A 23,635-nucleotide genomic window follows, 5' to 3' on the forward strand; every position below is an offset into this window, starting at 1 on the left:
CCAGCAGTAGAACCACGCCGGTCCATTTTCCTGATGCAGGCGATGGCTCCTTGCCCTCAAAAGTTCCCAGCCTTCCCAGACTTCATGGAGGAAGTACACTCCTCCTGGGACCGTCCAACCTCAGGTCCTAGCGTGCTGAAGCAGGCAGTACCACTTGCCTTTCAAGAAGGTGTGACGAAGCTGGGCCTAGCGGGGTTCCCCCCAGTAGACTCCACCATCGTGGCCCTGGTCAAGGTCCTGCTGGTGAGTGGGTTGGCCAGAGACACCAGCGTGCCCGAACCCTCAGTGCAAGGTGACAGAAAAGCACTCCAAGCGGGCGTATGCAGCCGAGGCGCAGGAAACTTGTCTGTCTAACACGGCGCGCGTGCTGACGGCCTATATGGATGGTGTACTGCGCGAGGACCCGCTCCCTGAGCCAGTGGCCACGGAGCTATGTCTCCTGTCTGGTATGCTGCTGCAGATCTCCAGTCTCCAAGGGCAAGCTCTTGGCCAGAGCCTGGCTAGCTTGATTGTGACTCGCAGACAGCTGTGGTTGTCGCAGGCCAGAGTCCCTGATGTAGATAAGGCTATGCTGCCAGACGCTCCTATATCCCTGTGTAACAGGGCCAGGAGCCCTGTACATAAAAAGTGAGCAGGGCAAAGCCCAGCTGTTTAAGTATATTGTTTATTTATTTATAGAACGGGTTACCCCTCCGCCCCGGGGCAGTTTATTGTTTTGTATTTGTTTTGTTGTATTTGTTATTATTATGATTATTGTTGTATTATTATTATTATCGTTATGGTTTGTAAATATAGCGGCAGAGCCGTGTTTTGTATTTGTTTTGTTGTATTTGTTATTATTATTATGATTATTGTTGTATTATTATTATCGTTATGGTTTGTAAATATAGCGGCAGAGCCGTGTTTTGTATTTGTTTTGTTGTATTTGTTATTATTATTATGATTATTGTTGTATTATTATTATCGTTATGGTTTATAAATATAGCGGCAGAGCCGTGTTTTGTTATTGTTTTGTTTAGCAGCGTGGATGGGAAGCCCCGCCCACATTAGAAAACCCGTGCAGAATGTGACAGAGGGATTAATAAATTATTGAAGTCGACCCACGGGACTTTTTTAGACCTGAAAAAAGAAACAAGGACCAGGGGTGACAAATGGAGATTAGATAAAAGGGCATTCAGAACAGAAAATAGGAGGCACTTTTTTACACAGAGAATTGTGAGGGTCTGGAACCAACTCCCCAGTAATGTTGTTGAAGCTGACACCCTGGCATCCTTCAAGAAGCTGCTTGATGAGATTCTGGGATCAATAAGATACTAACAACCAAACAAGCAAGATGGGCTGAATGGCCTCCTCTCGTTTGTACATTTTCTTATGTTCTTATGTTCTTAAAAAGCAAAAATCCTTAATTGAAGCTGAACTTTTATTCAAAATCAATCTGACGTGAATCATTTCAAAGTGCACCAAATCTTAACCCAACATGCAAGAACCCCAACCTGAGCTTTTATTCCAAATCAACCCAACATGAAAAATTTGACATGAAAAGTTCATCAGATCCTCAAGTTTTTTTTTTCTTTTTCTTTAATCAGTTTTGCTTTGCCGCATGGTTGCTGAACAAGACAAAAAACAGAGTGCTTTTTGACAGCCCATATTCACGACAGAGACATGCCTGCGTTACTAATTGTTTCAAACGATCAATATAGTTTCCAGCTTTGTTGCAACATAAAATGATTTTTGTTTCAGAGGCATAGTTACACAGCGCACACTTTTTATTAAGACAATAGAGTTGACTTCACTGCGGGGGTGGCATCACGTACATACAGACACGGGATGTTGACAGAGTGTGTTTATATTATCTCTCTTTATTATAGTTTGGGGTCAAACCTTTTTTTTTAACACAATACTATACCGTATTATGCTATTTTTGTATTAAAAAAATTATATTCATTATTTTAATCAGAGACATACCTGAGATACAATGTAGCCAGTAAAAGCCAGCATAGCCTAAAAACAAAGAGGTCCCCAGAATTATTATTATTATTATTATTATTATTATTATTATTATTATTATTATTATTATTATTATTATTATTTATTTCTTAGCAGACGCCCTTATCCAGGGCGACTTACAGTCATAAACAAAAATACATTTCAAGAATCACAGTAATAATAATACAATTAAGAGCAAGATAAATACAATGACTTCGGTTCTAGTAAGTACAAGTATGACAAAATATGATTCAGTAATGGAGCAGATAACAGTGTCAGTAATAGTTACATCAGGATATAATTAGCAAGTAGAAAAGAGCAAGTAAAGCGCATTTAAGGAAGAGTGTCCAGAGGGAAAAAAAGGGTGGAGCAGGGGGGCTCCCCCAACTGCCTGAAATAAAGCTGTACCCTAAAACAGTTTTTATAAAACACTGGTGCTTGGGTCTTACTGAAACCCAAATCAAAATGATGTCCTAGACTTGACTGAAGCTATACTGTTATCTACTTTTTAATGAGCCATTAAAATATACTGCAACAGAGTATTATTATATATTAATAAATACATGAATAACAGCCCCAGTTTCCTGGTTATTAGAATAAAACAATTCAGACATTCTTGGAAGCCTACATTAACAAAAATGGGATTTCTTTACATCATGAACCCAACAGCTGGGAAAGGAGTTCAGTCATGGACCAGAGCTGCACCTTCTCAGGTCAAAGGTCACATCTCAATGCGCTTGAGGCTCTGCATTAAAAATAAGTAAAAAAACAATCAGTTATTTTATGTTGCCATTTCTGTATTGGTGAGTGAATTTCATAAAAGGTTTATTATCGAGACCTACGCACCGATCACAGAATACACGGCCGATTCCTTAGCGTCGTGTTTGCCCTCAAACCCCGCATTGGAGTAGACGGTCTCCACATCACTGTCTGAGGTCACTTTCATTACTTCAGAGTACACAATGTCGTTGGCTTGAGTAACATCCGCTGCTTCCGAGTACACAGAGTTAGGTGTAACACTGTGCACTGGGTTCATTACTTCCGAGTACACAGAGTTAGGTGTAACACTGTGCACTGGCTTCATTACTTCAGAGTACACAGAGTTAGGAGTAACACCCTGCACTGGCTTCATTACTTCCGAGTACACAGAGTTAGGTGTAACACTGTGCACTGGCTTCATAACTTCAGAATACACAGGGTTAGGAGTAACACTGTGCACTGGATTCATTACTTCCGAGTACACAGTGTTGGTAATAGTGCCCTAAAAAAAATACACATGGAATTAGCTACAAAGATTTTAGAAGACTGTATGTCATTTCCCTGTGCATTATGTCTCAAAGCACGAATATCATTTTCTTTCATCATATCCTTCCACTCAAACCGAAGAAGCTGTCTCCTCGTTTCTATTTAGTTTCTTTGCTTGTTTGTTATTTTTCCATTTCAAAATAATGTATTCTTTTTCTCAAACTAATTTTCTTCATTGAACTTTTGAAATTGATGAGCTTATAAAATGTTAGAGATTTCAATTTCCTTATACAATTTTATAAGTAACTGGAAATCATAAAATTATAAGAAAAATATCTGATTATGCAAATATCAATTGAGGGTTCAATGAAGTAATTGAGAGCTCAGCTGGAACAAAAACAAGCAGACACAGGGGGTCCCCAGGACTGGAGTCGAAGGGGCTGGGGCTCTTTTCATCTCTCTTTCAACCCTAACTAAATTAAAGCAGTTTTTCAAGGGGAGATACCTCATTACTCCAATGCTATGGGAGATAAATCTGCTATTAGAAAACAGTCATTTATAAAAATGTTACTGAGAATGTAGGAGGCTTTTCTTGGATTTTATGACAAACTGACCATGACTTTGTTTTCATTCAGAAGCTGTCTGTAAAACAACAGTAGAGTAGGTCCACATTTTACATTCCGTGGCCAGATTTTGAGTGTGTTGTACTTAGTTACAATGTAATACTCTGCGCTGTTGTGTAATTAATTTAACAGTAAATACTCTGTATACATATAAGTAGTTACTCAGTGGTTACACAGTGTGGAGTAGTGGTTAGGGCCCTGGGCTCTGGACTCTTGACCGGAGGGTCGTTGGTTCAGTCCCATGACACACTGCTGCTGTATTCTTGAGCTAGGTACTTTACCTAGATTGCTCCAGTAAACACCCAGCTGTATGAATGGGTAATCGTATGTAAAAATAATAATGTGATATCTTGTGACAATTGTAAGTCGCCCTGGATAAGGGCTTCTGCTAAGAAATAAATAAATACAATTTGTCCACTGAATGTAAAGTGTTTCCAACAGTAAAACAAGTAAACTTACCAGTACTACAGCACTGGCTGGATTCTTAGTAGTGGCGCTCTTGTCTAGAGATAACAGAATGTCAATCACAATTTTTGCATTCATTTTCTTGAAATCCATCTACTTTACATGCCCTTTTACCTGGGGTCTCCTCTGATGACAAATAGCTACTGAGCAAATTTAAAAATCCAATACATTATTCAATGCTGTTTATTTCAAACATAAATCAATTAACAAATAAAATCAATTTGCAGGCTTAATAGATTGGGAGCCGTTATTATTGTTTGGCAGACATTAAGGGTTAGACAGTGTGCAAGTGCCCAGTTTGGATGGATCATTAATCTACTATTTTGCATTTAAGAGGAACAATTTCCTTTTAAACCACTCCCAGTAGATGTTGGTACTGTAGTTACCAACCGTCTGCTAAATGCTCAGAAACATCTAGCAAAAGAGAACTGGGGTAACCATGGCAGCAGTCAGATGGGCATGACAAAAAGAAGCGATTCCTAGAACAGTTTGAAATTTACAGACTGTTTTAGATAACTGGAAACGTAGCGTTTTAAAATGTTACGTTTTCATTTAAAGTGGTAGACATTTCCTGATACTGTATTTGCGGAATGCAGGACAGATGGTCAATTTTGGGACTGTCCTACACAGTGTGGGGCGGTTGGTCACCCTCGTGTCAAATTCCCTGGAACCCAGAGAAAGACCCAAACACAACCCCCCATGACCAGATTGGTTCAGACTTACCCACAGATTTGTTGACCTTCTTCTTTGTAAAGCAGTATATCATTATAGTCATCAAAAAGACAAACAGCATCGCCCCAAGTGCTCCACCAATGATCACTTCCAAACCTGACAAAACACATTATAAAAGCAGAACAACATTGATGAAACGATTTACATTACGTGGCCAATTTTGGGTGTGAGTAATTACTTATGTACTTATGTGGCAATGTGCCCCGTCCCTGTGTGCATTTGTGTGTTGCGTGTGTTAATGTTGGTGTATAGTCATTGGTACACGGGATATAAACGGGTCTGTGTTTCACGTGTATTTAAAAAGTGTAGATTTGTATTTAGGCACGAGGAGAGCACAAATCACTTCACGTGCTGGTTAAATGTAATATGTGAGCACGGGGTTGCACAGAATTAATTCACGTGCTGGGATTCAAGTGAATAATTAATTTGTAATTGAATCCCAGCACAACAGTATATATAGACACATTTTCATTCACTCGGGGTTGGGTGTTCGGTGAGTGGAGAACGGGAGAGAGAGAAGGAGAAAGTAAAACCAAGTAAAGTTAATAATAAGTATCTGCTCACCGTGTTTGTTTGTCTGTCTAGTCCGTTTTGTCTGTCTATTTATTTTGGCGCGAGTGCCGTGTCCTGTTTTGTGTTTCTGTTAAAACCTTTTTGTTTTCTGTGCTGTTAATTATTAAATGCTGAGCGCGATCACGCGCTCAGCTTAACCAAAACTCCAAGTCTCTGTGTGTTACTTCCTGGCTCTGGTCTGACGCCACCCACTCCGGCCGTCTTTGTGACACGTGGTGTCCTGCATGGGATAACAGCGCCTCCAAGCGTCAGACCAGGAGAGGGGGTTTTGTGTTTTCAAAAAAAATTAAAAAAAAAAGGTGAAAATGGAAGGCTGGAGAGACGGCTGCCGGGACCTGGAGGACCTCCTCGGGGGCCTCGAGGACCAAGGCTGGTGCATGGCCTGTGGGGTCTACGGACACACGGTGGCGCTCTGCCCCTTCCAAGGTGAGGAGGAGGAGGAGAAACCGGCCCAGGAGAGGAAGGTAGGGAGGAGGAGTAAGAAGAGAAGGGGGAAAGGAAAGCTGCAGCAGCAACCACAACACCAGCCGGAGGAACAGCAGCCCGGGTGTTACTGCTGCGCTGAGCCTGGGCATTCCAGCACCAACTGCCCCTGGTACCCCCTCGGACAGCTACCCCAACTATGCCCCATCTGCAGAGGTGAGCACTTTGTGGCCTGCTGCCCTGTCCATCAGGAGAGGGAGGAGCAGGGGTCGCCTCAGTCTCCACCACCAGCAGGGGGAGGTAGACTGCTGCTCCCACCGCCCCAACCACAACTGCAACAGCGGCCAGAGGAGCCAGAGAACCTGTTCCCCTGGTGCACCTGGTGCGGAGAGGTGGATCACCGCTGGAGGGACTGCTCCGAGGTTCCACCGAGCTGGTGCGGGCGGTGTGAGGAAGGGGGACATGACTGGTCAGGATGCCCCTATGCCAGCTCGCCAGTACCCAAGCGGGAGGAGCCGGAGCATCCACAGCCCAAGCGGAGGAGCCAGAGCGTCCACAGCCCAAGCGGGAGGAGCCCGAACATCCTACGCCTGAGTGGGGGGAGCCCGAACGTCCACAGCCCAAAAGGGAGGAGTCGGGGCGTCCACAGCCCAAAAGGGAGGAGGTCGGGGATGATGGCTGGGAGGTTTTTTTAAAGAACCTCGCGGCAGAGTTATGCCCTGGCTGTGGGGCTTATGGGCACACGTTAGCCATATGCCCCACCCAGTATGAAGAGGAGGAACTAGCGCCCAGACGGTGGGACCGCGAGCGTCCAGCGCCCAGACGGGGGGACCGCGAGCGTCCAGCGCCCAGACGGGGGGACCGCGAGCGTCCAGCGCCCAGACGGGGGGACCGCGGGAATCTGAAGCCTGAGAGGCAGCTGTTCCCACCTTCACCAGCAGAGCAAGAATGCCTGCTGGTTTCCCCATCACAACCAGCAGAGGAAGAATGCCTGCTGGTTTCCCCAGCACAACCAGCAGAGGAAGAATGCCTGCTGGTTTCCCCAGCACAACCAGCAGAGGAAGAATGCCTGCTGGTTTCCCCATCACAACCAGCAGATGAAGAATGCCTGCTGGTTTCCCCAGCACAACCAGCAGAGGAAGAATGCCTGCTGGTTTTCCCTTCCGAGGCAGAGCCGCACCAGTCCCCTGCAAGAGAGGCAGAGCCGCACCAGTCCCCTGCAAGAGAGGCAGAGCAGCACCAGTCCCCTGCAAAAGGGGGAGACTACACGCTGCTCCCACCTCCGTCGCCAGGAGACTACACGCTGCTCCCACCTCCATCGCCAGGAGACTACACGCTGCTCCCACCTTCGTCGCCAGGAGACTACACGCTGCTCCCACCTCCACCGGCAGGAGCAGAGCAGCAGGAGCTGCCTCTGCCTCCGCCACCTCCACCGGCAGGAGCAGAGCAGCAGGAGCTGCCTCTGCCTCCGCCATGTCCACCAGCAGAGGGTGAATGCCTGCTGGGTCCCTTTTCACCAGCAGAGGATGAATGCCTGCTGGTATCACTTCCCCTACCAGCAGAGGATGAATGCCTGCTGGTATCACTTTCCCCACCATCACGAGGAGAGGAGCAGGAGCTGCCTCTCCCTTCACCAGAAGGATCAGGACTAGATGCTGGCGGTCCTCAGCAGCCCTTGCATAGGCTGCTGAGGGAAGCACGGGGAAGAACCGCCCGGCCGCAGAGGTCGAGAAGAGGGCCAACACCCGCACCCCAGTTTGTCCTGACTCCCTGCCTCGCTTCGCCCAAGGATGCCTGCCTCGCTTCGCCCAAGGATGCCTGCCTCGCTACGCCCAAGGATGCCTGCCATGCTTCGCCCAAGGATGCTTGCCACGCTTCGCCCAAGGATGCCTGTCTGGCATCGCCTGGGGCTGCCTGTCGCTCCGCATCGCCTGGGGCTGCCTGTCGCTCCGCATCGCCTGGGGCTGCCAGCCACGCCGCATCGCCTGGGGTTGCCAGCCGCGCCGCATCGCCTGGGGTTGCCAGCCGCGCCGCATCGCCTGGGGTTGCCAGCCGCTCCGCATCGCCTGGGGCTGCCAGTTGCTCCGTATCGCAGCAGGAAGTACTGTGGCCGGAACCCCACCAAGGGGAGCTGCCGGCCACGAAGAAGGTGGGGGAGGTCAGGAGACCTGCTCCCACTGCAGCAGTTTCGCTGCCGGAGATCGTGGGGGAGGTTAGGAGACCTGCTCCTACTGCAGCAGTTTCGCTGCTGGAGATTGTGGGGGAGGTCAGGAGACCTGCTCCCACTGCAGCAGTTTCGCTGCCGGAGATCGTGGGGGAGGTCAGGAGACCTGCTCCCACTGCAGCAGTTTCGCTGCCGGAGATCGTGGGGGAGGTCAGGAGACCTGCTCCCACTGCAGCAGTTTCGCTGCCGGAGATCGTGGGGGAGGTCAGGAGACCTGCTCCCACTGCAGCAGTTTCGCTGCCGGAGATCGTGGGGGAGGTCAGGAGACCTGCTCCCACTGCAGCAGTTTCGCTGCCGGAGATTGTGGGGGAGGTCCTGAGACCTGCTCCCACTGCAGCTTCTTTGCTGCCGGAAGTACTGTGGTCGGAGCCCCACCAAAGGGAGCTACCGGCTACAAAGACAGGGGGAGAGGTCAGGAGATCACTTTCCCCAGCAGCAGTTTCGCTGCAGGAGTGGACCAGCATGCTGTCAGCCGTGCCACTACCAGCAGGGGTGCTGACAGCATTGCCAACCATGGGCCCACTGAAGCCTCCCTTCCCAGCCCGAGACTTTGTCCTGGACTGCTGGATTTTTAAGGTGGGAGGTGGCCGTTGAGGCCATGTGTGCTGCGCACAAGGGGGGGTATATGTGGCAATGTGCCCCGTCCCTGTGTGCATTTGTGTGTTGCGTGTGTTAATGTTGGTGTATAGTCATTGGTACACGGGATATAAACGGGTCTGTGTTTCACGTGTATTTAAAAAGTGTAGATTTGTATTTAGGCACGAGGAGAGCACAAATCACTTCACGTGCTGGTTAAATGTAATATGTGAGCACGGGGTTGCACAGAATTAATTCACGTGCTGGGATTCAAGTGAATAATTAATTTGTAATTGAATCCCAGCACAACAGTATATATAGACACATTTTCATTCACTCGGGGTTGGGTGTTCGGTGAGTGGAGAACGGGAGAGAGAGAAGGAGAAAGTAAAACCAAGTAAAGTTAATAATAAGTATCTGCTCACCGTGTTTGTTTGTCTGTCTAGTCCGTTTTGTCTGTCTATTTATTTTGGCGCGAGTGCCGTGTCCTGTTTTGTGTTTCTGTTAAAACCTTTTTGTTTTCTGTGCTGTTAATTATTAAATGCTGAGCGCGATCACGCGCTCAGCTTAACCAAAACTCCAAGTCTCTGTGTGTTACTTCCTGGCTCTGGTCTGACGCCACCCACTCCGGCCGTCTTTGTGACAACTTACAATATATTTACAGTGTAATTACAATGTAGGTAATGTGTAATTATGTATGCTGTATTTGTTATATATATATATATATATATATATATATATATATATATATATATATATATATATATATATATATATATATTTTAAAAGAGCACACTTGTCACCAATTTGCAATCAATCAGTTCTATTGAATAATCTTCAACCAGATATCAATTATTTAAAAGCCATTTCATAGTATTGAATAGGATTACGCCTGTTAGAGAGCATCTCTGAACCATGAGTTGTAACATTATTCATAGTATAACATATAGTATTAACACTAGAAGCCCCACGGCAGTCATTTTGGTGTTTTTTGTTTTTAAAATGTAATTTTCTCCAGTCGTGTAACACATATGGGGCTGTGCGTTCGTGTACCTTTCTGTCTGTATGTACTAAATATTCTCACAAAGCATGAAACGCAGGAGTGCAGAAATAAAGGAGATATATTACATTATACCTAAAAGCCCCGGGAGCAGTCACATTGACGGCCACTCAGAAAACAATTGTATTGTGATTATACAGAACGGTATTCGGCATTATTATTATTTACCAGTCCGCAATGTGCTTAGCTATAATTAGATTAGTCTCTACTTAATTGTATTATTACTTGTACTGTGATTTTTGAAATGTATTTTTGTTTACGACTGTAAGTCGCCCTGGATAAGGGCGTCTGCCAAGAAATAAATAATAAGAAATAATACTCTCTGCCTGAGTGAATGTCTGACAGTCTATTGTTTTTCAATCAGCCTTTTCAAAGGCTGGCGCCTGCTTGCCAGCTGTGCTGTTTTGGTCAGTCAATTAGCATCGGGATGAGTGAAAATAAATACCAGAGACCGTTTTACAATGCAAGAAAATATGGAGTTGATGTTTTGGATCAGATGACATGGAAGTATTCCGTGAAAGCTGGCTCCCGACGGTGGTCTGTTCAGGTGTTTTACAATGTATTGGACCTAGCAGCCATCAACTCCTGGGTACTTTACAAAAAATGCATGGAGAAGAATTTACAAAGGAGAGAATATATTTTACAGTTAGCACAGGAACTTCGCAAGAAGCATTTGGAACAGTGGGAGACTGCCAAGCGTGTACCCACAGCTGAAGCTGGCAACCCCGCTGAGAGCCGCAAGAGATGCCAGTGCCAGGTTGGCAAGTGCAATAAAAATAAAACTTCGGGCAGCTGTGCCCCGTGCAGACAGGCAGCGTGGAGAAGCACATTATCTCTATTGATTGTGAATAGCCTTAGACTCAAGGTAAAGGAATATCATTCAATATCATTCTGTAAAATGTTTTTTTCTAAGTTTATTTATCTACGTTGTTCAGTTGCTTTTGCGCATGTGATAATAAACCGATTGCTGTTGAAAAGTTACAAATGTATTGCTATCATTTCAGTTTTATAAATATGTATGTTGTAAACCGATGTCTGTTCAGGTGTTTATTTACATTTTCTTGTTTTGATTTGTAAAATAAATGTTCATATATATATATATATATATATATATATATATATATATATATACACACGGCAGGGAGGGGGTTAAAATCCTCCCTGTGTAAAACATGTGCGCAGTCACATTTTTGTTAGTAGTAATTTTGCTTTATTGTTTAATTAGATTTGTTAATTGTTTTATTGTTAATTATCCCCTGCACCTGGTAGTTAGTGTAAATTAGAACCAGGTGCAGGGTATTTAAAGAGTGCAGTCTGTCTGCACAGGGCTGCTGTGTGAAGAGCCTGCTTGTGAGTGTGTGCAGGCGTACAAGAAAAAGGTTGTGTGGATCCTTTCTGTTGGAGTGTGCTGTGTACTTTTGTTTTTGTTTATTTTTTAACAGGTAAACAGCTTAGCTGTCCTGTTTTATTTTAGGTTCCTGGTTTATGTTTAGTTAGTGCTCAAAAATTGTATTAATACTTGTACTGTGATTCTTGAAATGTATAATAAGAGAGCTAGATGTTTATTTTGGCTTTTGTTTTATTTTTGTGTATGTTTGTTTATTAAAAATTAGCGCGTCAGCACAGTGAAAATCCATTTCTCGTGTCCTGGGTTGTTGTTTTAAAAGGGGTAAAGAACCCGAGTGGGTACGGTTCTGTTACTATATATATATATATATATATATATATATATATATATATATATATATAAACACAGCAGGGAGGGGGTTAATATCCTCCCTGCATAAAACATGTGCGTATGCACATTTTGTCTTATTGTTTAATTTATTTTATTGTTAATTATCCCCTGCACCTGTTCAATAAATCTAAGTACAGACATTACAAATACTCTTTAAATGAAACCCTCCTAAATAGGCAATTCATTATATCAAAGTCGTTATGTACAATCAGATGTCCGCAATACAATCAAAATGATAGCAATAACAAACCCGCTAGAGCAATGTGACTATGGAGATCAATAACAAACCTGCTAGAGCAATGTGACTATGGAGATCAATAACAAACCTGCTAGAGCAATGTGACTATGGAGATCAATAACAAACCCGCTAGAGCAATGTTACTATGGAGATCAATAACAAACCCGATAGAGCAATGTTACTATGGAAATCAATAACAAACCCGCTAGAGCAATGTGACTATGGAGATCAATAACAAACCCGCTAGAGCAATGTGACTATGGAAATCAATAACAAACCTGCTAGAGCAATGTGACTATGGAGATCAATAACAAACCCGCTAGAGCAATGTTACTATGGAGATCAATAACAAACCCGATAGAGCAATGTTACTATGGAAATCAATAACAAACCCGCTAGAGCAATGTGACTATGGAGATCAATAACAAACCCGCTAGAGCAATGTTACTATGGAGATCAATAACAAACCCGCTTCAGCAATGTGACTATGGAGATCAATAACAAACCCGCTAGAGCAATGTGACTATGGAGATCAATAACAAACCCGCTAGAGCAATGTGACTATGGAGATCAATAACAAACCTGCTAGAGCAATGTTACTATGGAGATCAATAACAAACCCGCTAGAGCAACGTTACTATGGAGATCAATAACAAACCCGCTAGAGCAATGTGACTATGGAGATCAATAACAAACCTGCTAGAGCAATGTTACTATGGAGATCAATAACAAACCCGCTAGAGCAACGTTACTATGGAGATCAATAACAAACCCGCTTCAGCAATGTGACTATGGAGATCAATAACAAACCTGCTAGAGCAATGTTACTATGGAGATCAATAACAAACCCGCTAGAGCAACGTTACTATGGAGATCAATAACAAACCCGCTTCAGCAATGTGACTATGGAGATCAATAACAAACCTGCTAGAGCAATGTTACTATGGAGATCAATAACAAACCTGCTAGAGCAATGTGACTATGGAGATCAATAACAAACCTGCTAGAGCAATGTTACTATGGAGATCAATAACAAACCTGCTAGAGCAATGTTACTATGGAGATCAATAACAAACCCGCTAGAGCAATGTTACTATGGAGATCAATAACAAACCCGCTAGAGCAATGAACTGCTCACGAGTGATAATTAATATTTACCACCCCTGACCAGTTTAAAAGATGTTAAAGGATGTGGCAATTAAGCAAACTTGCTTGCTTGTTATTACTGCCATCTTGTTGCTGATTAAGCGGCAGCTTCAAACCCCAGGTCGGTTCCAGGCTGGAGCCAGGCTGAAAACATGTGCAGAATCACAGCAGGATAACACAGGGAAACATGTTTCTGTAAAAACCGTCAAGAAGCATTAATCAGGGAAATATCGTTTACTTTTTCAAGTAACGTGTGACTGTTCCTGCCACATGCTTCAAATCGGATGAAAGCCTCATTGCACTGAATGCTGCTGCTGCTGCACTTATTATTGCATGAAACGCCGTAAAAGAAACACTGAAATGATCGCCTGAGTTTTCATAAATTTGTCAATAAAATGATTATTTAGCAGGAACCGTGCCATCTTCCATAGAAGTCATCACTTGCAAAGTCACACAGTCTCTCCTATTTGGCCAAAGTAAATGGTAATTGAATAAATGGATGCGTTAAAAGAGAAATCGAGAGACCTAAACATGGAGTCATTTCATTGAGCGAACGCATGCAACAATATCCACCTGGTGTTCTGTACACCGATGGGTAGAATTTATTTTGCACAACTTTCAATTTATCTTTGGACCACACTCGAAAGTCAACAATAGACCGACATTTATCATCAGAAAAACACAGAAAACGAAAGGCTGAGATTGACAGCTATGAGACGACGTCTTCCAGTAAAAAACGTAATGGGAACGAAAATTATGAACGCCGACGAGATGTTATTTTCGATTTGACAGAGGGATTTGTTTGTGCTAATATTCCCAAGGAAAAAATGGATAATCCCAAACTACGTGCATTTCTGTACAAACATGTAATAAATGCGGGAGCAATTCCTACAGCAGGTCAACTGAGAAGCGAATATCTACCCCAAATTGCTGAGTTGCACAAGATGAAAATTGTACAACTGGTAAAGATGTCTGACAGTGTATCTGTAGTTACTGACGAGAATACAAATGCAAAAGGTCAGTATGTTTTGCACATTTTATTTGTTCTCCAAGGACTATCGAATACCTTCAAAATGAAAGTAATATTAGCTGATACAGTTAATCAGCATTCTGTGAATTATCATCGGTGGCACAGGGCGTTGTGAAATGTTTAAAAGCATTTGAAGTTAATTTTAATAACGTGACTGGATTTGCTGGTTTCAAGCTGGTTTCAAGTGAGAGTCCATCAAACATATAATAAAGATGCAGAATTAATAAATACATACCGAGCAATGGCACAAGAGGTACACAGCACAGACGCCACAATAAACAAACTATGTGTAAAAACCTTCCATGACGTTTCTGAAAAACTGACTAATTACTACAAAAAGAAACCACGTTTTTTTCAACCAGCTCATAACTTTCTGATGGCAGTAAGGATATTCGACCCACAACAAGTGTGTAGTTTGGATCTGGAAGCCCTCCCATTATATTCTATTCCAGGATTTGATGCTGGCACTGTAAATCATAAATGGACAAATACCTACCATATGCAAAAGAAAACGGCAGTAGAATGACTTTGAATGAATTTTGGATTAAAGGAGGCTGTGTGGTCCAGTGGTTAAAGAAAAGGGCTTGTAACCAGGAGTTCCCCGGTTCAAATCTCACCTCAGCCACTGACTCATTGTGTGACCCTGAGCAAGTCACTTAACCTCCTTGTGCTCTGTCTTTTATTTCCAAGGTGAGGCTGCTTGACATTGTGCCTCACAGCACACCCAGTAGTGGGTTAATGCTTTCCTCAAAAGCACACACCAATTACAAAAAAAAAATTCTAACTCTGGGATTTCTACTGCTAGTTCCGTCAGTGAAAGAGGCTGATGCAAAAGTGGCATAATAAACCAATTTATTATTATTTATTTCTTATCCAGGGCGACTTCCAATTGTTACAAGATATCATGTTATTTTTACATTCAATTACACATTTATACAGTTTTTTTTAATTTTTTTTACTGGAATCAATCTAGGTAAAGTACCTTGCTCAAGGGTACAGCAGCAGTGTGTCCCCTGCCTGGGTTTGAACCCACGACCCTCCGGTCATGAGTCAAGAGTCCTACCCACTACTCCACACTGATGCCCTAATTTAATTGAATACCTGCTTGTTCCGTTGCCTTTTCAGTGGTTTTCTTCCCAGTGGCAGAAGAATGTGTTGTTTCTGAGTGCGTGTAAGCTAAGAATAAAAAAGACTTTATACAGTAATTACATTCTGTGTCTCATTTAACACCAATTTAAATTTCCACAAAAATGCACTGTGGCCATTAAAAAAAAAAGTTGAGATCACAAGATAATTTATCTCAGGATCTCAATATTGCCATTCCGTTATCTCACTTTACATAGAGTACAATACACAAGAAATGACCCACAGCAGGGTGTGCAGTAAGACAGTTATTACCTCACACCCTGGGAGTGTTGTGAGGCACCAGGCCACAGGCCAAGTACCTTTAATCACCCAGGAACCACCTCAGTAACTCAAAGTAAATCAAATGAAATACCTGTTTTGACTGGAGCCTTTTCAGTGATTTTCTCCTCAGTTGCAGTCTTGGCTGTTGCTTCTGAGTGTGTGTCAGCTAAGAATAAAACAACATGTCTCAATAACGAAGCACACAGCATGAAAGTAGTAGCATATGCCAGCAAAACAGAATGTGTATATTTTAAGGCCAGTCTCCCAGCCCATATTTAGAAGGTTCTTTGGCTCAGGCAAGCAAATTACCTTACTTACCTAACAACCCTAATAAAAATTCTTCACCGTCAAAGTATTTAATAAAAAAAATGTAATTTGAAATTCTGTTTATTCTATTTTATGAATAATATATTTCACGGCATATTCATTTGTGGGTTTTTAATAAATGCACAATTAGCAAACATTTCTTGCTGGAAAATGATCTTGTTCTAGAGTTCTAGAGCAGGGGTCGGCAACCTCAATGTAGCCAGGGGCCGCTGTGGAGGCACACAAAACAGCTTGTGGGCCGCCACTACAAAACTGAACAATTTTAACTAAATTATCAGGTTGTAATACCATCCTACACAATACCAATGAACTTACAGAAATACACTGGACAAAGCATGGAGTACAATTACACTGTATTTTTTTTTTAAATCACCTTTGTCGTTCCGCTGGCTCAGCACTTCGCACTACGGTTACTGCGTAAGCATTGATGACGTAGTTCCACGTGACATTGGCTGCATGCTCTCTCAGCATCTGTGAGGCTTTCCAGCCCCAGGTGAAAGAAGCTCGTTTGGGGAGGGCCACGAGGGCGAGCTCTGCATCCTCTGCAGGGGAGATGGGTGAAGCGTTCCAAGCAGGCGAGGGACATTATGGACCTCAAGGCCCAGGTGGCCCAGGTCCTGGAGCTCTTGGCAAAACAGGCACTGGTTGCCCCGGCCTCTGTCCAGGCCCCGTTGCATCCCCAATTACCAGGTGGTGCAAAAGGACACACTCTCCATAGCGGCCTCTGGGGAGGGGGCCTCCTCCTCCTCTGACATGCAGGTGGGCGAGACCCCTACTGAGGACGAACCTGGCTTTGAGGTGGCCTCAGAAGCCAGTGCCCCCCGTTGTCCAGCTCAGTTTTGGCACATATGGGACGCACTGCAGCCTTCCTGCAGGTCCCCTGGACACCAGCACCACGCCGGTCCGTTTTCCAGACACAGGCGATGCCTCCTCGCCCTCAGAAGCTCCCGGCCTTCTCAGATTTCATGGAGGAGGTACGCTTCTCCTGGGATCAATCCGCCTCAGGTTCTAGCGTGCTGGCTAGCTTGATCATGGCTCATAGACAGCTGTGGCTGTCACAAGCCAGAGTTCCTGATGCTGATAACGCCGCGCTGCTTGATGCGCCTATATCCCCAGGATATACCTTTGGGCCAGCTGTGGAGGAGATCTTACAGAGATCCCATCAGGAATGCGAGGCATCCTGGCAGGTAGTTGCGTTGCTCCCTCCCCGCGCTACCGCGTGGGGCAGGTCAAACTGCTGACGACCTTCTCAAACGCAGACTGTCACCAGAACAGTTCCAGTCCCCATGGCTCCGCTGGGTCATCTAGGCATCGCCTACATGGCACACCAGCAGCAAACAACTGGGCCCAACCGGCAGGCAGAGGGAATGCAGGACGTGGCCAGTCCACACACCAGCCTAACAGGAGGGGTTTTCAGGGCCAGTGCCCTAAACAGCCACCCCAAACTGCCCCGTCTCAGCCTCAGCAGCCTGAGCAGGGTCCCTGAAGGCTGACGGCCTCAGACCCCCTTTTCGGGACAACAGCTGCAGTACTGGCGCACTTGCACCTCAGACTCCTGGGTGCCTGCCACCGTGCAAAACAGTTACGTGCTTCAGTTTCGCTTCGGACCTCCTCCCTTTCGAGGCATCACAAATACTTTTGTGACAGACCCTCTCCAGGCCTCAGTACTTCAGAACGAAGTGGCCGCCTTGCTGTGCAAGCAAGTCATTCGTCTCAAGACCCCACCTCCCACAGAGAGGTGTACTACTCGAGGTATTTTCTGGTACCCAAAAAGGACGACGGCTTTTGCCCCATCTTAGAACTAAGGCTCCACCTAAATGCCAAACGCAACAGACACCGTCGGCTGACTGTGTCTCATGCATGCTCAGCACCCCTATGCTGGTGGCGGATGACCTCTCACCTGCGCGAAGGTGTGCGAATGGGAGTAGTGTTGAGCTGCCAAGTGGTGACAACAGATGCCCCCAACTTGGTATAGCGGTCTGGGAATGCAGAGGAGTACGCGGATCCTAGCCAGACTGCTGGACATCCCTGCACATAAATATGCTGGAGTTGCTCTCCACCACTTTCTCCCAGTGCTTCGTGGTACACATGTGTAGATCCGGATGGACAACACGACAGTATGTCAACCACCAGGGTGGCATATGTCAACCACCAGGGTGGCCTATGGTCCCCAGGGTTGCATCACATGGCCTTCATGCTATTGACATGGGCTCAGAGGAACTTGCTGTCCCTATGGGCGAGGCACATTCCCAGAGTGGTGAACAGGGCAGCGGACCTCCTCTCCAGGAGTGGTCCCCTTCTGTCAGAGTGGCGACTCCACCCTCAGGTAGTGGAGTGCATTTGGGAACGGTTTGGGAAGGCGCAGGTTGATCTCTTTGCCTCGACAGAGACGACACATTGCCCACTGTGGTACACCCTCCACCGCTTAGGCGGTCCACTCGGCGTAGACGCCCTGGCGCACGAATGGCCCAAAGCGTTTTTGTGCGCTTTCCCGTCTATACCGCCACACCCTGATGAAGGCTAGTTTTGCTGCTACGCTCTAATTTTTTGTTGTTCTTTTTGTGTATGCCATATTAATAAAGGTTTTTTAACCATCATTCTTCATGTTGAAGGAGTGCCTTGGATTTCAGTGATTTGTGGTTTAAATCCAGACCTTTTGGAGGTCACAGAACAATGGACTTGCAGATACATTTTTCACCTGTTTCGCTTCTAATAAAATGGAGGATTGTGTGTCAGTGGCTTTCTGGCATCAAAACTGAAATATGTTGCTGTCTTTTCACTTACAAACTGAAATGAACAGCTGCTTGTTTTTTTTTATCAAAAGGAGGAACTTATTTATAACAACTTACTGCACTGAACTCAACTTTTTGTTTCTGCACAGCTTTAGAACAGCTTTTTTATTATTATTATTTTACAAAGAGTCCACACCAGTTGTGTCCACTTTTCTTTTACAACCCTACCACTAAAATGGCCTGATAGCTTCAGCACTAACTGCAGTCCAAACATCTGATTGCTCGAAGCAGCCAGATCAGCAGTGGACAATCAGGGAGTAAGAGCAGTTTGTAGACTCCCAGACGGAGATGAAAGCACACCGAGGATGGATTAGACAGGGAATGGACTGTATTTAGTAGAACCATGTAGAATACAGTTCAGCAGAGGAGAGTCCAGGACCTGCAAACTGGTTTTAGCTTTTGAGTCACAGCAGATTACAGAACAGAGTAATATAAGGAGGGGAAATAAATTTGAAAAGAATTGCCAATTGAGAAACTACACCCTTGCTACACGATGGTAGTTTCTTTGTTTTTAAACATGCTGTTCTAATTTTTAATTTTGTTTTTGGATATGCCATATTAACCTTCCAGCTGCCCTTAATTTTAGAACATAAGAACATAAGAAAGTTTACAGACGAGAGGAGGTCCATTTGGCCCATCTTGGTCATTTGGTTGTTAGTAGCTTATTGATCCCAGAATCTCATCAAGCAGCTTCTTAAAGGATCCCAGGGTGTCAGCTTCAACAACATTACTGGGGAGTTGGTTCCAGACCCTCACAATTCTCTGTGTAAAAAAGTGCCTCCTATTTTCTGTTCTGAATGCCCCTTTATCTAATCTCCATTTGTGACCCCTGGTCCTTGTTTCTTTTTTCAAGTCGAAAAAGTCCCCGAGAATTTTGAATGCTTGAATCAGATCACGCGTAGTCTTCTTTGTTCAAGACTGAACAGATTCAATTCTTTGAGCCTGTCTGCATATGACATGCCTTTTAAACCCGGGATAATTCTGGTCGCTCTTCTTTGCACTCGTTCTAGTGCAGCAATATCCTTTTTGTAACGAGGTGACCAGAACTGAACACAATATTCTAGGTGAGGTCTTACTAATGTATTGTAAAGTTTTAACATTACTTCCCTTTGGCAATTTCCATGACTCAAAAAGGCCATTTTTTTTCTTCTTTCATTCTTAGCTCCCAAGTAAACATTATGGACAGTTTTCAAAACAATTTTTGCTTTACTTTTAACACTACACACGTTTCTGTTGTGGATATGATAAACGCGTATATCTGCTTTCAGTACTGTATTAAATTTAAATAGGATGTATTTTGTTGTTTTTGTGGATTAAGTGATATATTTTAAGATACGGTATTGTAATACTGTACATAATGATATGATTCTGAAAATTGCAACATAACAAAATGATGACTGCATCTGAACTGTAGTACATAATCATTTCCTTTATTCTGATTCCAAACATGGTGCTTTCTTAATGCATTCCATTATGATGTTGTACTGTCGAAACGGCCAACAGACAGCTGTGCTTTTTTAACACATACTGAAGTATTTCGGCCCTGAAAACTTTTGCATTTTTGTCATGAAAAAGACAACAGAGCGCTGCACGCTATTAAAGAAAATCTTAGAAAGTTTATATGAGCCAACAGTCTGCGATAATCACACAATGACAACAGATATGATCACTTGAGTAAAGAGCATCTGAAGACCCTCAGTAAAATAAAAACTAAATCATGAAAACGAAAATAAATGTTTGGAATTGTGTTGTGACAATATTATCAGTTTGACAGCAAGCTGCAGACTGCACAGTAACTGCTCTTTGTTAAAGAGGAACACAAAATAGGGAAGTCATTATGTACAATATTACATTAGGCTACCGTAAATTAAAATATAGCACTTAATCCACAAAACCAACGAAATACATCCTATGTATATTTGACTTTTATGTGTGTGTGTGTGTTCTGTGGAACACTGGCAATCGTCTAACCTGGAAATAAATAAATAGAGTACCTGAAAGCAGATATACGTGTTTATCATAGCAACAACATCAACGTGTGCTGCAGTAAAAGAAAGCAAAACATTGTTTTGAAAACTGTCTGAAATATTTACTAGGGGGCTAAGAATGAAAAATCTCAAGAAAAAAAAAACTGGCATTTTTGACATGGGAATTGCCAAAGTAATGCAGCAGCAGGAAGGTTAAAGGGGAACTCAAGTGTGTGTGTGTGTGTGCGTGTCAGTGTGTGTGTGTGTGTGCATGCGTGCCTGCGTGCGTGTCAGTGTGTGCGTGCGTGCGTGCGTGCGTGCGTGTGTCAGTGTGTGTGTGTTTGTGTGTGTGTGTGTGTTACTGTGACAGAGACTGAATGATTCTTGGTGTTAGATCTCCCTCCTGATCTGTGAGGCAGCTGCTAAAGGGAATGGAATAGCCTGGAAATCAGCCATCTAGAAAGGGGGCAAAGCTACGGTATACAAACTCAATGACTCGGATGGGAAACGACGTGGCATCTGCGGATTGGAGGAGCGGATATGCTCGTTGACCAAGGGGTCATGGGTGACGTTATAAAAAGGGGATGTAGTGATGTGATCTGTTCCTTTGTGAATGGTTACGTTAAATGACCAGAAGGAGAACCTGTGTTGTGAAAAGTGAGTGTTTGTTTGTCATTAATAATACTGTGTGTAATTATTTGGATGGCTAACACGATCCGGAGCTATCGCCAAAGGCCAGCATTAAACCCGGATCAACACCACTGCACTTTTTTTTCACTAAAGAACTGTATTCACCACGAGCACTAGAACACGCACTGTGGGCTGGTGTTTGTGTTTGTGTTCCGTGTGGTTATTATTTCGGGGCCAACCCGCAGATTACAAATAAACAATACATGCCGCTGTATTGCTTCATTACCATTGTTATTATTTACTGTTGTTTTGCCATCAGGCCATTGGATTTAAAAAAAAACATTAAACAACATTGCACAGGGGTGCATCCAGTAAAAGCGCTCCGTGTGGAGTGCAGTATGTGCCCTATAGCCTGGACGTCACCGGTTCGAGTCCATGCTATTCCACTGCCGACCGTGGACGGGAGCTCCCAGGGGGCACCACACAATTGGCCGAGCGTCAGCCGGGGGGGAGGGTTTAGGTCGGTGTGGCAATGTGCCCCACCCCTGTGTGTATTTTTGTGTTTTATGTTGTATGTAGTGTGTAAATGTTGGTGTATTGTAGCTGTGTGTAGGTGTGTGTAGCACGAGTTATTTAAAATGTATAATTGTATTTTGGCACAGGGATTGCACTTCACTTCACGTGCATTTAAAGTACTTAATAATATGTGAGCACGGGGTTGCACAGATTAGTTCACATGCTTGGATTCAAGTGAATAATTAATTGGTAATTGAATCCCAGCACAACAGTATATATAGATGCACGTTTCATTCACTCGGGGTTGTGTGTTCGTGAGTGGAGAACGGGTGTGGAGAGAAGAATAAAAAAAGTAAGGAAATAAATACTGAACGTCGCAGCGTCTCAGTTTCAACCACAGTACTGCCTGTCTGCGTGTGTGTTTCTTTGTGGCCTGACGTCACCCCTACAGCCAGCCTGTCACAGTCGGCCAGGGTGTTCTTGGCTCACCGCACATTCGAATGATATTGTTTCTTTCTTTTGGTTCATTTTGTATTTGCTTAGCTTTAAAGTATTTCACAGTTGCAGTTGTTTAGCAATTTCTCACCTGCTCAGTGTATTATTTATTTTTGGTTCATAGAGGTTGAAGAGAAAAAGAGGAAGCAAAAAATTTAACTTGATATATGACCCTAATCACACTTTATCTAAAGTCTCAGCAACTGTGCTTATTTTAGCTACATCAGAAATAGCAACTGCTCACTTCTGCAAAGTTGCATGCCAACCGCGTGAAGAAAGTTTTCTTGCTTTTCTGCAATGGTGCTCCGATGGGCAGGGATTGGAAGCATAGAGGTCTTACAAAAGGACACTGATTAAATGAATTACCTGCAGGGCTGCTGGATGTACAATCCCTTGTTTGTCCATTGTCTGTGTTCCCCTTCACAGTAGTGGTGGAAGGGGTGGTACTTGAGCGTGTGGCACGAGTTGTGGTGGGGGGGGTTTTCGGAGCTGAGAAAAGGAAAATAAGTGAAAATTATTACACTGTTTCTACTGCTTAACATTCCTCAAAATAAATTAAACATATTATACCATTAGTGCAGAACTATGTAAAGTAGTCTGTGGGTTTCAGTAGCGGCTTGTGACAAGTGGGGAGGCTAAACAACCAAACCAAACCCTGAGCAGCCTCTTGCCTTTACTTCATTTGAGGTCTGATTACACTGGGCGTGGTAGCGGAAAGCAGAAAAAATGGAATGTATTGTTTTGAATGGGTGCAATTACACTGAGTGCGGAACGGAAAAGCAGCACAGCGGAAAACCACACGGGATAGAAACCAGAGCGATCTTTTAATAATACCGCGAGGCAAATTTCCATCTAGACCAATCAAATGAAGTGTTGTTGTGTGACGTTATCTGCACTATATACAGGGAGAGATGGTGAATGAAAGACTGGTTTTCAGGGTGCAAAAGTGCCCTCAACTGTCCCATCCAGATTATAAGGATACGCTAAAGAAGCAAGACGCCTGGGACACCATAGCGGCCAAACTAGACATGTCAAGTAAAAATATTTGCATTTGAAGAGCAACAGAAAACATACACTATATAACGTACTGTATGCCATAGACCTCCAAGCAAAACACTTCAAAGCTGAAATAAAGAGGTCTCAATAATGACAGGCTTCTTGCAGTATTTCATGGAGTTTTTTTGTACAGGTTTTTAAATTATATTGTCATAAAACTCTTGGATTAACCTTGCCAGGTAAACAATTCAGTCATGCAATGCACACTATCTTTATGTGGTGTGGAAGCACACATGGCCCTACGGCCACCTTTCCCCTCAGTCTCATAGTCCGGGAAGAGGGGAAAGCAAGATGTTTCTGGGGGCGGCCATGGTGGAATGTCCTCCACCCCCCACTTCTTCGTGGCTAGGAGCTCCCACTTCCGGGTCACCGGCCACCGTTTTTCC

At 44.0% G+C, this 23,635-nt stretch overlaps 1 protein-coding gene across 3 annotated transcripts in view; it reads right to left on the bottom strand.

Moving 5' to 3' along the window:
- Positions 1–1,295: 1,295 nt before the first annotated feature.
- LOC117395172 (CMRF35-like molecule 8) overlaps positions 1,296–23,635 on the bottom strand; it is a 30,139-nt gene continuing 7,799 nt past the window's right edge. Inside the window, exons 3-9 of one of the 3 annotated variants that reach the window (XM_059007784.1) lie at positions 22,560–22,682; positions 15,558–15,632; positions 15,161–15,235; positions 5,043–5,147; positions 4,314–4,357; positions 2,833–3,247; positions 1,296–2,731 (exon numbers count right to left, since the gene is read on the bottom strand). In XM_059007784.1, the coding sequence (XP_058863767.1) occupies positions 2,715–2,731; positions 2,833–3,247; positions 4,314–4,357; positions 5,043–5,147; positions 15,161–15,235; positions 15,558–15,632; positions 22,560–22,682 (854 nt within the window). In that variant the 3' untranslated portion in view covers positions 1,296–2,714. The remainder of the gene's footprint in view (positions 2,732–2,832; positions 3,248–4,313; positions 4,358–5,042; positions 5,148–15,160; positions 15,236–15,557; positions 15,633–22,559; positions 22,683–23,635) is intronic. The other 2 variants (XM_059007785.1, XM_059007786.1) reach the window with 2 other exon arrangements.

This window comes from Acipenser ruthenus, chromosome 35 (genome assembly GCF_902713425.1).
Source record: "Acipenser ruthenus chromosome 35, fAciRut3.2 maternal haplotype, whole genome shotgun sequence".
NCBI lineage: Eukaryota > Metazoa > Chordata > Actinopteri > Acipenseriformes > Acipenseridae > Acipenser > Acipenser ruthenus.